Source organism: Prionailurus viverrinus, chromosome A3 (assembly GCF_022837055.1).
Source record: "Prionailurus viverrinus isolate Anna chromosome A3, UM_Priviv_1.0, whole genome shotgun sequence".
NCBI lineage: Eukaryota > Metazoa > Chordata > Mammalia > Carnivora > Felidae > Prionailurus > Prionailurus viverrinus.
This window is the reverse complement of record NC_062563.1, coordinates 2,015,413-2,029,838: the sequence shown is the minus strand read 5'-3', so window position 1 is coordinate 2,029,838 and position 14,426 is coordinate 2,015,413. Positions and strand designations below refer to the sequence as shown.

Genomic DNA, 14,426 nt, shown 5'->3' with positions numbered 1-14,426 from the left:
GTGTCCGCTCAGCGGCCGGGCGCCCCTCTCCGGCTGCCCTTCCCATCCTCCCGCCCAGAGCAGGTGGTCTCTGAATCTTAAGCGAGTCAAGTGAAATAACCAGACACAAGCTGTCTGCACTGATGAGCACATCCACAGACCACGGGCTGCCGTGGTCCTGAGGCGGCTGGTGGACACTCTCTGCCTCCTTCGGCGTCGCGGGGCGAGGCGGCGTGGTGATGCCAGGCAAGCCCGGGAGCTCTGTAGGGCAAGGGGGGAGGTCCCCGGACAGAAGGGACGTCAGGGGGTCTGGAGGAAGGAGCCGGCACCTGAGACGTGCCAGGAGCCGCCTCTGTGCCCATGCCGCCCACAGCCCCCGCCTAGCTTCCCACTCCCCAGGTGCTGAGGGCTGGCCCACCCCTCCGCCGCCGCCTCATGGCTCACCCCCCACCACGCCCTCCCCTGTCCCCGGGGACCTGAGGCCCCGGTTCTTCCTGTCTCCACAGACGTCGCCCCCAGGGAGGCGTCTCTGACCAGTCTGCACAGGGCTGGCGCCCGTCCTCCGCCTCCCCCTGAACCGGGCGTTTCCTTCGCGGCCCCCCTCGAGGGAGACTGCGCAAGCTTGTCGGCTCCTTTACAGCGAGTCCCCTGCCCGACGAGCTCCGGATGGCAGGCCCGGTCTGACGGCCCGGCGATCGGCTGGATGCCTCGGGCACTGCGGTTGCTCAAGAAACGTGTAGAAGCGTCCGCAGGGTGGACGTGGCGAGGGCGGGACCGGCAGGGAGGCAGACCCACGGCGACACGGTCTGAGAAATCTGTCACCCCTGCCACCTGAGCCCTGTGCGGCCTGCCCCATACCCCTCGGGGCTGCAGCCAGCCCACCCTTATCCCTGCCTGCTGTCAGACCTTGGATCCGTGCGAGCCCATCTCTCTCCCCTGTTGCCTCTGACTGAAGCTCGGAGACATCAGGACTTGCCTGGACTTTTTTGTTTCCCAGCTACCAAGCGCTCCAACCTATGTGTCCTCGCTCTTTGGGGCCTCTTTTATGGACTCGGTCCACGAGAGTTGGTACCCAGAGCTTCATACTAAAGTGGGAATGGTTGATAGGAGGCAGGACAAGGTGGCATTTGCACTTCATCGGAGAGTGGGGCCTGGAGCAGAAAGAGGGACGCTCGGCGGATGACCGTGAGATACCAGCCGTCAGGATTCAGGGCGCCGTGTCTGTCCCCCTGGGGGAGCTCACTCTGAGTTTGTGACTCTGTGCCCCGGGGAGATGCCAGGACTGTGGCTCTGCCTGGCTCCCGTCAGCCGCTTGGCAAGACGTAGCAGGTGGCCCGCACCAGATCCCCACTCCCGCTCTGCCCACAGGCGCTCCCCGCGGGGTCTGCCTTTGCCTCCGGGTAGAGGACGCGGTGGGGGTGGCCGCGGGAGGGTCCTCCCCTCACTGATGTTCCCAGCTCCTGCTTGTGCCTCGGTCCCAGCTGCCCTGAGCTTCCCCCGCTGGCCTCCGGGAGAGTGTGAATAAAGGCCCGCAGTCGAGCGGACGCCCTGGTCCGGGCCGCTCGGCGGCAAACAGTAACACAGCTCCATTTCCAGGCTTTCGTAAAGCAGCGGGCAGAGCTGGCAGGGGCCGGGGACCCCAGGCGACTCCCGCGCCCCTGCCCGGCCAGGGCGCCCTCCCCCTGCCCCTTGGGCGGCACGCAGGCCACATGTCGTGGTTCCTCCACGAGACACCTACACAAATCTTTTCCTTCTCTCTCCGTGAGGGTATTGGTCCCCCCACCCCGGGAACGGCAGCATCCTGGGGAGAGAAACCCCGCAGACGCTGCTCGGAGCCAGCTTCCCGTCTGGCAGAGCGAGCCATCTTTATGGACGGGAAAATCCACAAACATAATTGCCACCGTGTCTAATTAGGCAGAGCTATGTAAATTGAGCGTTTTTACATGATTAAAATGTCAGCAGAGGCCTCGTAAGGTGTGAGAGGCCCCGGCGTCTCCCATGTGCCCAGCGGGAGGCACCGCTCACCTGAACCTCCCCGGTTAGAGTGTCCGTGGCCGGATGGGACGGCGAACGTGACACTCGGGCCCCGTTCCGAAGGCAAGGGTGGCTTTCTGTTCTGACGGCTGTGTCGTGCGGCTGGTGCCGAGCCCTGGACGTACTGGGACTCGCTTTCACCTACCCCTGGGTGAGGTCACTCCGTCACCACGGACCCCACCCAGGCTCTCCGTCCCTCCGCGTGCTGACCCTCGCCAGTCACCTTCATCAATTTGGAATGTCTCCCCGCAGGAGGGTGGGCCCAGGAAGTTCTCTCGTGGCCTCACGGGACTTGCAGGGACGCGAAGCCAGCGCCTGCCCGGGGTTCCCGGGATGCCGCACCTGCGTTGTCGGCACACTAAGAGATTTTGTGGAGGAGGGTCCACGCAGCTTTGCTCCAGTGTGATGACCCTCGTGGATCACCGCCATCGACCGCAGTCCACGCCGTCCCGTTCCTCGGATTCGGGGGGGAGTATCCTGTGGTCACGGGGTCGGCGTGTCCCCTTTGCTTCATGACAAGCCTGGTGGCAGGCCACACGGGAAATTCCAAAACTGTGTTTTCCTAGAAAATGAGCCCCTTGTAAGCCCTCCAAAGACGCCCACTGCAGGGGAGGCAGTGGCGGGGCCAGGCGGGGTGGAGGTGGGCGTTCCTCGCCGGCCAGTGTTCAGGCATGTTTATGGAGCCCTGGGTAAGTTCACCACGTGTGGCCTGGATGTCGCCTGGGAAGTCCTCCCGCTCTCCTCGCCGGAAAGGGGAGGAGAGGAGACACAAAGGTGCTCTCGTCATGGGGCTTTTGATCTGCACCCCAGACCCTGCCGCCCGCCCCTGCCCGCTCCCGACACGGTGGCCCGTCCACGCATGCTGTGAACCCTCAGAGCCGCGTTTCTGGCCACAGGGTCCAGCGCTGGACGTCACAGCCACTCCTGCCCCGGAGCCCAGGCTGGAGCCTTTGGAGCCTTTCTCCACGATAACGCCTCGTGGTCTCTCTTATCACAAAAGCCACATGTCCGTGGTAGAAAACGCAAGTAAGGGGGCCCCTGGGGGCCCAGTCGGTTATGTGTCCCACTCTTGCTTTCGGCTCAGGTCGTGATCTCACGGTTTGTGAGCTTGAGCCCCACGTCTGGCTCTGTGTTGGCAGCTCGGAGCCTGCTTGGGATTCTCTCTCCCTCGCTCTCTGCTCCTCCCCACCCACGCTCTCTCTCAAAATAAGTAAGTATTTAGAAACATGTTTTTTTTAATTTTTTTTTAACATTTATTTATTTTTGGGACAGAGAGAGACAGAGCATGAATGGGGGAGGGGCAGAGAGAGAGGGAGACACAGAATCGGAAACAGGCTCCAGGCTCCGAGCCATCAGCCCAGAGACCGACGCGGGGCTCGAACTCACGGATCTCGAGATCGTGACCTGAGCCGAAGCCGGCCGCTTAACCGACGGAGCCACCCAGGCGCCCCTAGAAACATGTTTTTAAAGAAAACACAAATAAGCACCAAGAGGAAAAGAGCGGTCCGCCACCCTCGCTCTGGAAGAGACGCGAACACCAGGGCGCACCCGCGTGCCCTTCCCTGCGCTCGCCGTGGCCGCTGTGTCCTCAGTTGCAGCAGAGCCGTCCCGACAGCCGAAGGGTGTGGCCCCCGGTGGCGCCTGGCGGTGCATCACCGCCACGGCCTCCCCGCTTTCCGTCGTTGGGATCTGCGCGACTTGTCCCCCGCTGTGGACCTTGCATTGGTTTCGATCTTTTTTTTGAGCCGAGATGTGAGTGCAGGGCAAGAGGAGGCAGGTCAAGGACCCGGGCCTCCCACGGGAACAGCCCGGGCCCCGTGTCCCAGCCCTGGGATGGGAGTCGTGGCAGGACCACCTGCCAACTCCTCCAGGAAGCCCTCCCTGCCTTCTCAGCCCTGACAGGCATCTCCCATCTCTGCCTCCTCCTCAGAGGCTGGCTGGAGGGCAGGGGCGCACGGAGGCCACCCTCTTCCTGGAGGTGTGCAGTTTGACGGGATGGCAGTGGGGGGTGGGGCAGGGCCCGCCCTCGCCCGGGCTCCGGAGGAGGGCGATGTCAGGGCGGTGCTGGCCTGGGCTCGGCCAGACCCAGCCTGTGAATAAATCCAACTTTGTAATTAAAGTTCCACCGGCGTGGCAGCCGTGCTCACTCGTCTACGTAGGTGGCTGCCCTCCCGGCACAAGGGCAGACACCGGGCGGCCCCAAAGCTGCTCCCACCTCAGGTGACCCTAGCTGGCGCGTTCCTTGGGGTGGAACAGGGATGTCACCCGTGCCCTCGGCTTCGAGGCACCTTGTCAGCCAATCCAGGGTCTCGAGCAGCCCAGAGACAGGTTCGGCCACAGAAGTGAGGGTTTGCTGTTTTAAAACGGCATTTAAGCGGGAGATTTTTGTACAAAAGTCCCAGTTTCTGGATTCTCTGAAAGTTGGGAGGCTCTGGATCCTGGGTCCTGCTCTCCCGAGGCGCCGGGAGGCTGGCCTCTGCCCGGGGGTCCCTGCAGCCCCATCGTCCGGCAGCCACGAGCCCCAGGCCGGCGCCTGTGTTCTCTCACACGAAGCCGCCAGCAAGAGTGAGGGGCAGAAGGGAGAGCGACCCCGTCCCAAGGGAGAGGGGGGAAGAGCCAGCGTCTCCAGGCAGAGGGAGGGATGTCCCTACGTGGTCACTGTGCCGACCGCGCGTGTCGGCCCCCTCCCCGCCCCCACCTGGCCTGCGTCCCCACGCCCTCGGCCGCCAGGGCCCCTGCTCCCACGGCCCCTCTAGTCTGTCTCACCCACCCCTGCTTGCTCCGCCCGCCAGACCTCGATGGCACCTTCCCAGCTGGTCTCCTGGCCTCTGTTCCTGCCCTACTGTCCTCACTCAACAGCCAGGGGATCCAGTCCACACCGGATCCGACCACCGCTGCCTTCTCAGACCCTCCTGTGGCTTCCTGTCTCCCCCAGAGTAAAATCCAAATGTAGCTTCTGTATCCTCTGCACCCTCTGGTCCACCTTGCCCCTGCTCGATGGCCTCCCTTCCCGGCCACGCCAGAGTGCCTGCCTCAGGGCCTTTGCACTGGCTGTTCCCGCTGCCTAAAACATCCCTCCCCAGGATACCCACCAGTTGGCCGATCGAGTGACTCCTTCACAAAGAAGCCCTGTGTGGCCAGCCCGTGGAAACTAGCGCCCCACGAACCCCCCCCCCCACTCTCGGCCCGCTTCCCCTTCATTCTCCTACAGCCCTTGTCAGTACCTGACGTGGCACGTTTTGCTCACGTATCGGCTGTCTCCTCCCCTGGAGTGATGGTTCCCAGCCAGGGGGATTCCCTCCCCCACGTCTGCGAACAGTTCTGATCGTCGCGACTTGGGGACGGCCCCCCTCAGAGAATGATGTGGCCCCAGATGGCAGCAACACCAAGTGGGAAATGCCCAGAGCATCAGTGCAGGAGGGCACGGGCCCTGCAGGCCCCACCGAATCCTGGACTTGCAGAACTAGGGCACGTGGCCCCTCCGTGATCAGGCGTGAGCTGTGTGTGTGTGGCCGTGGCTGCCCCACCTCCCGCCAGTGCAGGTGCTTGTGTCTGTGACCTAGGCGGGTGGCCGAGAGGGTCCCCGAGGAGGAGAAACTCCAGGACTCAGGGACCAAGGCATCTCCTAGGACGGGACAGCCCCCCCACCCTGCCCCCTACCACTGGCTTGTGTCTTCCCAGGGTCTCAGACCCCCGAAATCCTCGGTGGTCATTCCTGAGAGCTCTTCTCCCCTCGGTCCCACAGAGGGAGATGGGGACACAGCCAGGCACCCTGCTCATCCACTGCTGGGGACTGCGCGGCCACTCCCCGTGCGGCCGAGGGAGGACGCCGTCCCTGAAGTGCTGGAACGTTCTCTCGTTTGCAGAGAGTAACCTGGCGGTGCAGAGGGAGGAGACGGGGGCCGGGTGAGGTTTGTCGCGGCCGCAGCATCGCCGCAGCCCTGGGGGGAGGCGGCCGGCCCCACACACCCCGAGGGTGCGGAGGGCAGTGGAGACGCCCCCCCCCCGCCTGGTCATGCCCTCCAAAACGCTGTCCCCGCCTGCAGCCCCTCCTGCCCCCCAGCCCCCAGCGGCCACTGTTCCGATGTCTGTCTCAACTGGCTGGCCCTGGCAGGACATGTCACGTCAGCGGGGCCCGAGAGCAGGCGGCCTCTGGGTCTGCTCCCTTCGCCCAGTGCCGTGCCGTCAAGGTTCGCCCCTGGGGCAGCACGTGTCCGTGCTCCGTTCCTCCTGGAGCCGCCAAAGTCGTATTGCAGCGTGTGTGTGGACCGCAGCCGGTCATTCATCACGGGTGGATAGGCATCAGGGTTGTTTCCACCTGTGGCCGCGTGGCCAGTGCAGCTGCGAGCCCTGGACAAGCGTGTGTGTTGGACTCTTTTCCCAGCCCCCCGGGCACGTGCCGAGGCGCGAGGTCGCTGCTCGTGGGGTGATGGGGCTTTCAAGGACCCGCAGCCCATGTTCCTCGGCGGTCACGCTCCCCGCACCCCTTGGGACGAGTCCCAGTGAACAGGGCAGCAGCCCGTGCCGCCTCCCCCGCCTCCTGCACCCCCTCCCCCCCATGCCCCCTCTTCCCGCAGTGTCCCTCCCGTGTCCCCTCCTCCCGTGGTGTCCCTCCCGTGCCACCTCCCGCAGTGTCCCTCCCATGTCCCCTCCTCCCCTGGAGTCCCTCCTATTTCCCCTCCTCCCACAACATCCCTCCCATGTCCCCTCCTCCCCCGGAGTCCCTCCCATGTCCCCTCCTCCCCCGGCATCCCTACCGTGTCCCCTCCTCCCCCCGCGTCCCTCCCGTGTCCCCTCCTCCCCTGGCGTCCCTCCTGTTTCCCCTCCTCCCACAGCATCCCTCCTGTGTCCCCTCCTCCCCCGCGTCCCTCCCGTGTGCCTTCCTCCCACGGTGTCCGTCCCGTGAGCTCTCCTGGCTGGTTCTCAGGGCCTGATCCGACACCCAGGTGCTAAGCAAGTAAGCCCCAGGCGCAGGGGGGAGGCCAAGCCCCCAGTGTACTCGTAGGTCAGCGTCTGAGGGATGGCAGTTCCAGCAGTGACTGCAGTGATAGGCAGGGAAGCACGAGGGGGCCTGTGGCCCAGGGTGGGAGCATCGGGGCACCGGCGGTGACCAGACAGCAGGAGAACCCCAGCCTCATTCAGGGAGGAGGGATGCTGGGAGGGTCTGTGGCTTGCCTGGTGGACGCCGGGCTCTCAGCCTGAACTTACACCTGCATCCCGGCTGCCAGCCCGTTGCAGAGCACCTGCAGCAGACACGAGCGTGGGGGGTGACACGGGCCATTCTCGGGCCGGCGGGGGGGGGGGGCGGCGGCCCGGGCCCATCCGGCACGTGGGGGTCCAAGCCCAGGCCTGACGTGGGTCAGGGTGCAGTCCTGGTGGCCGGCACAGGGAGTGGGTAACACGGGGCCCGCAGGAAGCTTTGATGCTTTTCTCAGGCAGGTCAGCCAGCTGCATTCTTGACGGATGTTCTGCAAAATTTAAATGCTGAGCTATGAGGATCTTAAGCAAAAACCCCCGGGACCCCCCACTTTCGATTTTCTTACCTCATCTCAAACTTGAAAATGGCCAGATCCCATTTCAGCAAATTCACTGCACCGGAGGAGGAGGGGTCCCCCTGGGCAGCAGGGGGGCGGTTGGTGGGAGACTCAGGAGGCCCAGGCCCGCCCACTCCCCACCGGCCACCTCCCTGCAGCTCCATCAGAGGCCGATATGGAGATCAGAGGCCCGCTGCACAGCTCAGCCCGTGGAGAAGGACCACTGTGGGTCCAGGGTCATCTCTTTGTCCCAGGAGACCCGGGCGGCAGGTTTTGGGGGCTCCAGACGGCCAGACCCCGGCCACACCATCCACCAGCCATGTGCGCCCCCCTCCCGGGACTCAGTTTGATCCACTGCAAAGTAGGGAGGGTTTCACCCCTGCTCCCCAGGGCCGCTGGAACGTAGGCGCCTCGCGGCAAATGTGGTCTGTGGCGTCGCCAGCCGGAGGCACTAGAACAGCCCTGAAAAACGTCCCTCACCGTGTCAGGGCTCCCACACCAGGCCTCACGGAAACGATGACACGAAGCCTTATTTAATGAACACATCAACCCGCTGACCATGCCAAAGCCTTCCCGTAAGTAACGACGGGATGGTTATGTAAGGGTATCGTGTCCAAGGACGCCAGGTGACTGGCCGCCTTCCTCGGCCTCTGAATGCTGTTCCAGAAGGGGATTTGGTGCCGCAAAAAGACGACATTCCTGGGTCTGAGAATGTCCTTTCTGAAGCATAAGCAGCAGCACAGTAGCTGAGTGCCTCCCACCCCCCGCAAGCCGGGAGCCTCCAGCCTTGCAAGCCCTGATCAGGGCCGAGCTGGCCCAGGTCTCAGAGCCCCGCCCACCGGGAGGCCCAGCTCTGCTGGGGCCTTGCCCACATTTCTTCCTTGGGGGGGGGGTCGTCTTCCCCCCACCCACTCAGGGCCCAGAGAGTCCCCCACCCACCCTCCAAAAGCAAGACCAGCACACCCTCTAGTGGTGGTGGGCTGCACACACGTGCACACACACATGGATGTACACACGGATACCTTCACGCGTGCACACGCATGCACATGTATCTATATGCACGCGTGTGCAGACACAAATGTGCGCACATGGACGTACACGTGGATACATGCGTGTGTGCACATACGTGTACACGTACCTCTATGCGTATGTGTGCATACACGCAGATGTACACATGGATACGTGCATCATGCATACTCATATACATATACTTGTGTGTGTGCACATGTGTGCGTGCACAAACATACACGGATGTACACGTGGATACATGCACATGTGCACGTATGTGTACATGTACCTGTATGTGTGCGTGTGCATATACAAATATGCACACACGGATGTACACATGGATACGTGCATCATGCATACTCATATACATATACTTGTATGTGTGCACATGTGTGCGTGCACATACACGGATGTACACATGGATACATGCACGTGTGCACTATGTGTACATGTACCTATATGTGTGCGTGCGTGTGCATATACAAATATGCACACACGGATGTACACGTGGATACGTGCACACGTGTACACACAAATACACTTGCACACAACCGTACACATTCACATACCTATATACGTGCATACATACGTCCGCATACAGGTACCAGGCACGCACGTTCACGTACACATGCACGTGCACATGATGTGTGTCCCTGTGTCTCTGAGGCCAGTAGCCCAGGTGGTCCCGTGTCATTTGTGAGTCAATGACTGAGGACACAGGACGGTGTGGAAAAGAGACTTCACATTCCAATCAGACTTTTTTCCTCTCTTCTCTGGCCAGATCTCTCCCTCGGCCTCCAGCCTGTGCCCTCTCGGGTCCTCTGCTCTGGCCCCTTGTGGTGGTGGCCCTGGGAGGCAAGGTGGGGCAGGAGGTTTGGTCGCTCCGTGTCTGCTCCACCGGGCCCCCTTCCTTCCCACCCCGGGGGTCAGACAGTCAAAGCCCCAGTGGCAGAGGTCGTGGGGGAAGTCTCACTGAAGGGGACGCTGCCGTGTGCCCTGAGCAAGGCCAGCACAGGGGCGGGGATGTGCCGGCTGTCTCACAGTCCAGGGCTCCGTGATGCGCCAGGGGAAGGGTGCAGCCAGGAACCCGGGAGCGGGGTGGGTGTGGTCCTGTACACCCGCATCCTGCAGGCATCACGTCACTTGCCCACTCGTTCGCCGGGCGCTGGCTTGCCAGGCCCCACTTACTCGTTCACTGCTCCCCCCGATGGCGCCCACAGGGTGCTCGCCACGGAGCCCGAGCGCCAGGCCGGCCGTGGGGGGCGATGTGACAGTCAGTGTGCACCAGCCTGGGCACGTGTGGCCACATGGCAGGACTGGCAGAGGGACGCCGACCCAGCCGGGTGGCCGGGCTGCCCCGTGATGAAGGACACCGGCGTGCAGGAAGGCCCGAGGTGTCCCCTGCCCATCACGGGTGGATCCCGCCGAGATTCTGTGCGGCTTGGAAGTCGGTCCTGCGGGGCCGGGGGGAGGAGAAAGTCAGATTAAACCAGAGAACCTTCCAAAGTGAGGCTGCGGGAAACCGGGTTTTGCGCCCGCGTCCTGGTGGGGCAGGGAGCACGCGGGGCGGGGTGCAGAGGGACCGAGGCTCAGGCGTGTGGGGATTCAGGATCGGTTTGCCGGCCTTCCCCCGGCACGGGCACCGCCTCCAGCACCAGCGTCCTAGTCCTCGCCAAGGCAGAGCTGTGACCTGACACAGGTGGCCCCTCTGATGGACAGGAAGGAAGGGCGTCTTCCTTCTGCCCTGGGGACGCGGCCTCTGCCGCGGGCAGGGCCACGAGGCCAGGCCTGGCGGGTTTCTGCGTGTGCCTTGTCCGCACCGGTGAAGGTGAATCCTGACCGAGCTGCTGTCGCGGGCAGTCCGTCGAGGATGGCGCCCGCCATGCTCTCCATGTACCGTCCGTTCAGAAAGAGACTGCTAGGTGTCTTCACTGATGTTGCCGTGTGGGCACCGTTGGCTCCGTATGCATTTTGTCCACGACAAAAGCCAGAAGGCAACGACGGGTATCCGGAATCCCCACCGGCACGTCCACCTGCCCCTGGTGTGCCCGGTGGTCCCAGCTGTGAGAAGACACAGGGCCGCATGGGCAGGGCCGCGTGCTGGGCTGATTTCACTGGGCCTCCTGCCCCTGCTGTTCACACTGCCTGTCCGAGCTTCCCTCTCCGGTGAGCCCTACGCTCCTCGCTCAAGAACCATCTCTGATGCACCTCCAAGGGGAAGCCTCTCCCTCTTTCTAGAGCTCCCTTGTGCCCAGCACAGGGGAAAAGATGTCAGCCACCTCATGGGGTGGTTGTGGTTCTCCTGACATAAATGACAGGTGGTTAGAAGGAGAGAGGGAAGGGGGCAGGATGGATGATGGGGGATAGATGGATGGGTGGGTGGAGGGATGAATGGGGGTGTGGATGGAGGGATGAGTAGATGGATGGATGGGTGAGTAGATGGGTGGAGGGCTGGATGGATAGGTGGATGGTGGGACAGGGGGATGGAGGGATGGGGTGTGTGGATGGAGGGAGGGAGGGAGGGATGATGGAGGGATGGGTGGGTGGATGGATGGGTAAATGGATGACAGAGAGGAAGAAGGGAAGGAAGTAAAGGTTTATCTTTTGTGAGAAAACTTTCGAACGTGGCACGGCACCAGAGTGAAGCTATTTCTATTATTTTTTTACGTCTCCTTGGTTGCAAGTTCTATCCATTTTCACAAGTGTCAGCTGTTTTAGGCATTTACTCAATTCACTTAACAAACACTGATCGAGGGTCTACTGTGTACCAGGCACTAGGCTGGAGTCCAGGCACACAGCCTCTCACAGATGGGGACTGAGGCCTGGCAGGCTGGCCCCCGTGCTGCCGCGCCTCTCGGCCCCTCCCCTCGTGCCTGTGGCCCTGGAAGGCCTGTTGAGGAGCCCTGATTGTGCCTCCCCACCCCCCATCCAACGGATCGGTCCCCTAGAAGGAGTGACGCAGGCGTGCACAGAGGAGCGGTTTCCTGCTCCTCCAGGGGCTCCTGTCACCACCTGGAGTGACAGCCGGGGGGAGGAAGTGGGGGGAGGATGGGGGCCAGGAGCCAGCACACCCCCACCCCCACACGCGTCCTGACCCTGGAGTGGGCTGCACCGGGCCCCCAGGCCACGGTCGCATGGGACAGTGGCCTTGACTGGTGGGAGGACAGGGCAGGTTCTAGGTGGGAAACAGTGTGTGGACGCTCCCGAGCCCCCAGAGCCCCCACCCCAGTCCAGGGCCCAGCCAGATGGACTTCGTGAGCCCAGACACGCTCCTCCCAGCTTGGGGAGGGGCTGCCACGCTGTCACCTCCGGGCAGCACATCCCTCCTCTTCCAGAAGCCTCCCCCGGTTTCCCCCGCCCTGGCTCCCGGAGAAGCTTGTGGTGTCCCTGCCCAGCCTGCCCCGGGGGTACCCGGCTCATGCTGTCTGGTGTCAGAGCCCAGGGCTGACGCACGCCTTCTGTCAAGGGCCAGACAGTGACCGTTGTAGGCTTTTCCGGCCACGTGATCTCTGTCACGGCCACTCAGCTGTTGTCGTGCAGAAACAAGCCACAGACAGCGCGCTAATGAGTGGACGTGGCCCTGTGTCAGTACAACTTTATTTACAGATTAAATAAGCAGTGGTAGGGAGATTTGGCCCGAGGGCCATAGTTTGCTGACCCCCTGTATACGCTTGTTGGATCACGTGATTTCTCTCCAGGCCCCTCAGCGACTCCCAGCTGTCCACAAATGTCCAGACGCCTTATCAGGCACCAAGGGACCTCAGTGGACAAGCTCACTATTCCTCAGCATCTCTGTTGTCACCGACGGTCGCTTAGGAACATTTAATGCTCTGTGTGGTGGGCACTGCAGTCGGCTTTGGGGACACGGTGGCGAGTAAGACAGCCGTGGCCTCCCAGAGCTCCGTCTGGTGAGCACAGACAACGATGAAACGATGGCACAAAACCGTAAACTCAGAACCCTGTTCTGGGCCGCGGATGTGGAGGCCGGTGTGAGGGCGGCTCAGGGAGCCCTGGCGTGTCCGTGGGATTGCCCCTCTCTCTGCAAAGTGTCCATCCCTGGTTTCCCGAACCCCACGCGACACGGTGCTCTCGGCCCCCCCCCCCCCCCCCCCGTTCTCCCTGCTGCGTCGGCACCGATGATCCGCGCCTCCCGAAGCCGGGAACGCCGAGACGAGAGCAGCCAGGCCGCTCCGGGCCGCGCGGTGGCCCCACAGCAAGCGGAGGGGAGCGTTCTCCCAGCGGCTCGGGAGCCGAGGGCGGCCAGGGCCCCTGCGGGCAGTGTCCCGCCCGGCAGGGGCCGGCCACGGGGAGCATGCGTGTTGATGGAAAGAACGGGCCGGAACCCAAACTGATGCCCGCTCCCTCCCGCCCCCGTCCCTCCAGAAAGTGCAGCAGTACACAGTCATTGTCCAGGCCACAGACATGGAAGGGAACCTCAACTACGGCCTGTCGAACACGGCCACGGCCATCATCTCGGTGACGGACGTGAACGACAACCCGCCGGAGTTCACCACGAGCACGGTGAGTACGCAGCTCACGGCCGTCGGGTGCGGCTCGTGCCGCTTCTCCCCTCCCTGAGTGTGATGGAGGGACGGACGGCGGGGGACGACGGCCCTGGGCAGCGGGAGGCCGACGCGGAGGGGGCCTCCCCGGGGTCTGCGGCGGGAGACAGGCGGGAGGGCCTGCCAAGGCTCTGCCTCCGGGGGTGGGTGCGGGGGGACGTGTGCTCTGGTCTGGCACCGCGAGGCCCGATGTTGAGCCGCAGCGGACACTCTGAGAAGTGCCCGGGACAGACTGGGCTGGACACTCTCTCCGGAGTTGACCCGTGGTTTTGGGGCCCGGTCGCTTTGGGAGGCACGCGTGCGGCTGCGTGTGGCCGTGTATGCAACGCGACGTCTTGGGGGGGGGGGGGCTCCTGCAGGAGCAGAACATTGCCGTGAGCAGAACGTCGTGGAGGGTGGGGACACGCCGGGCGTTCCTCCCCCTCGGGCAGAGCTGCCCACACCAGGCTGCTCCCGGCCTGGGTGACCAAGTGCACTTGGTGGGCATTCATGCGCCTCCGTTCTGAGTCTAGAGCCCACGAGTCACAGAGACCAGCTGCGCTCGCTCGTGCCGGCACGTCCCAGGGGCAGGGCCCCGGGGTCGCAGATTCAACAGCGCTGCCCCGCCAGGAGCCCCTCCCCAGGAAATCCTCACGGCCCACTCAGTGCCCGGCACGTTTGGTGACTCCCTCCTGTGCCACCCAGCCGTCTTCGGGGGGCCGGCCCTGCTCTCTCCCCACTCACTGGTCCACACCCTCCCCGGATGACTGCCCGGGTCCTTGGCGAGCGGCGCTGTGCCCCCCGGCGAGGGCAGGCGGCCGTCCTCAGGTGTGGCGGGTGCAGGGGCCAGGATGGGCGGGAGGGAGGGTCAGGTCAGCAAGGGCCCCCAGAGTGGTGCTGGCTGGCAGCTGCCACCCCAGGGTCTCGGGATGGCCTCTCAGAGCCACCGCCTCTGCTGGGGTCCAGGCTCCCGGAGGGCCGACTGGGTGAGGGGGCCACGGCAATAACGGTGACAGTAATGGCGACAGCACAAGCCACGCTGGGAGCCTTCCCCTGCCAGGCTCTGGTCCCCCCAACCTTGTGAGGGTCAGGGCCCTCGCCCGACAGTCCCTCAGTGACAGAGGCTCAGAGACACGAAGTCACTTGCCCAGACCCTCACTGCTAGCCCGTCAGTGGGAGCGGCTGGATTGGAGCCCAGAAGCTGCACCTGCTGTGCAGCGAGGGGGGACGGGGGAGGGGGAGGGGAAGGCGGTGGGGAAACAGAGAGGAGACCCCTCCTCCTCCCCGAGAAGGCGGTCAGCGCCAGGAAGACACCTCACAGGCCAGAGTC

The 14,426-nt window shown here is 63.7% G+C and overlaps 1 protein-coding gene across 1 annotated transcript in view; it reads left to right on the top strand.

The window, feature by feature from the left end:
- Nucleotides 1-14,426, top strand: part of CDH4 (cadherin 4) — a 537,076-nt gene that overhangs the window by 493,997 nt on the left and 28,653 nt on the right. Inside the window, exon 10 of the mRNA XM_047852619.1 lies at nt 12,939-13,076. Within this exon, the coding sequence (XP_047708575.1) occupies nt 12,939-13,076 (138 nt within the window). The remainder of the gene's footprint in view (nt 1-12,938; nt 13,077-14,426) is intronic.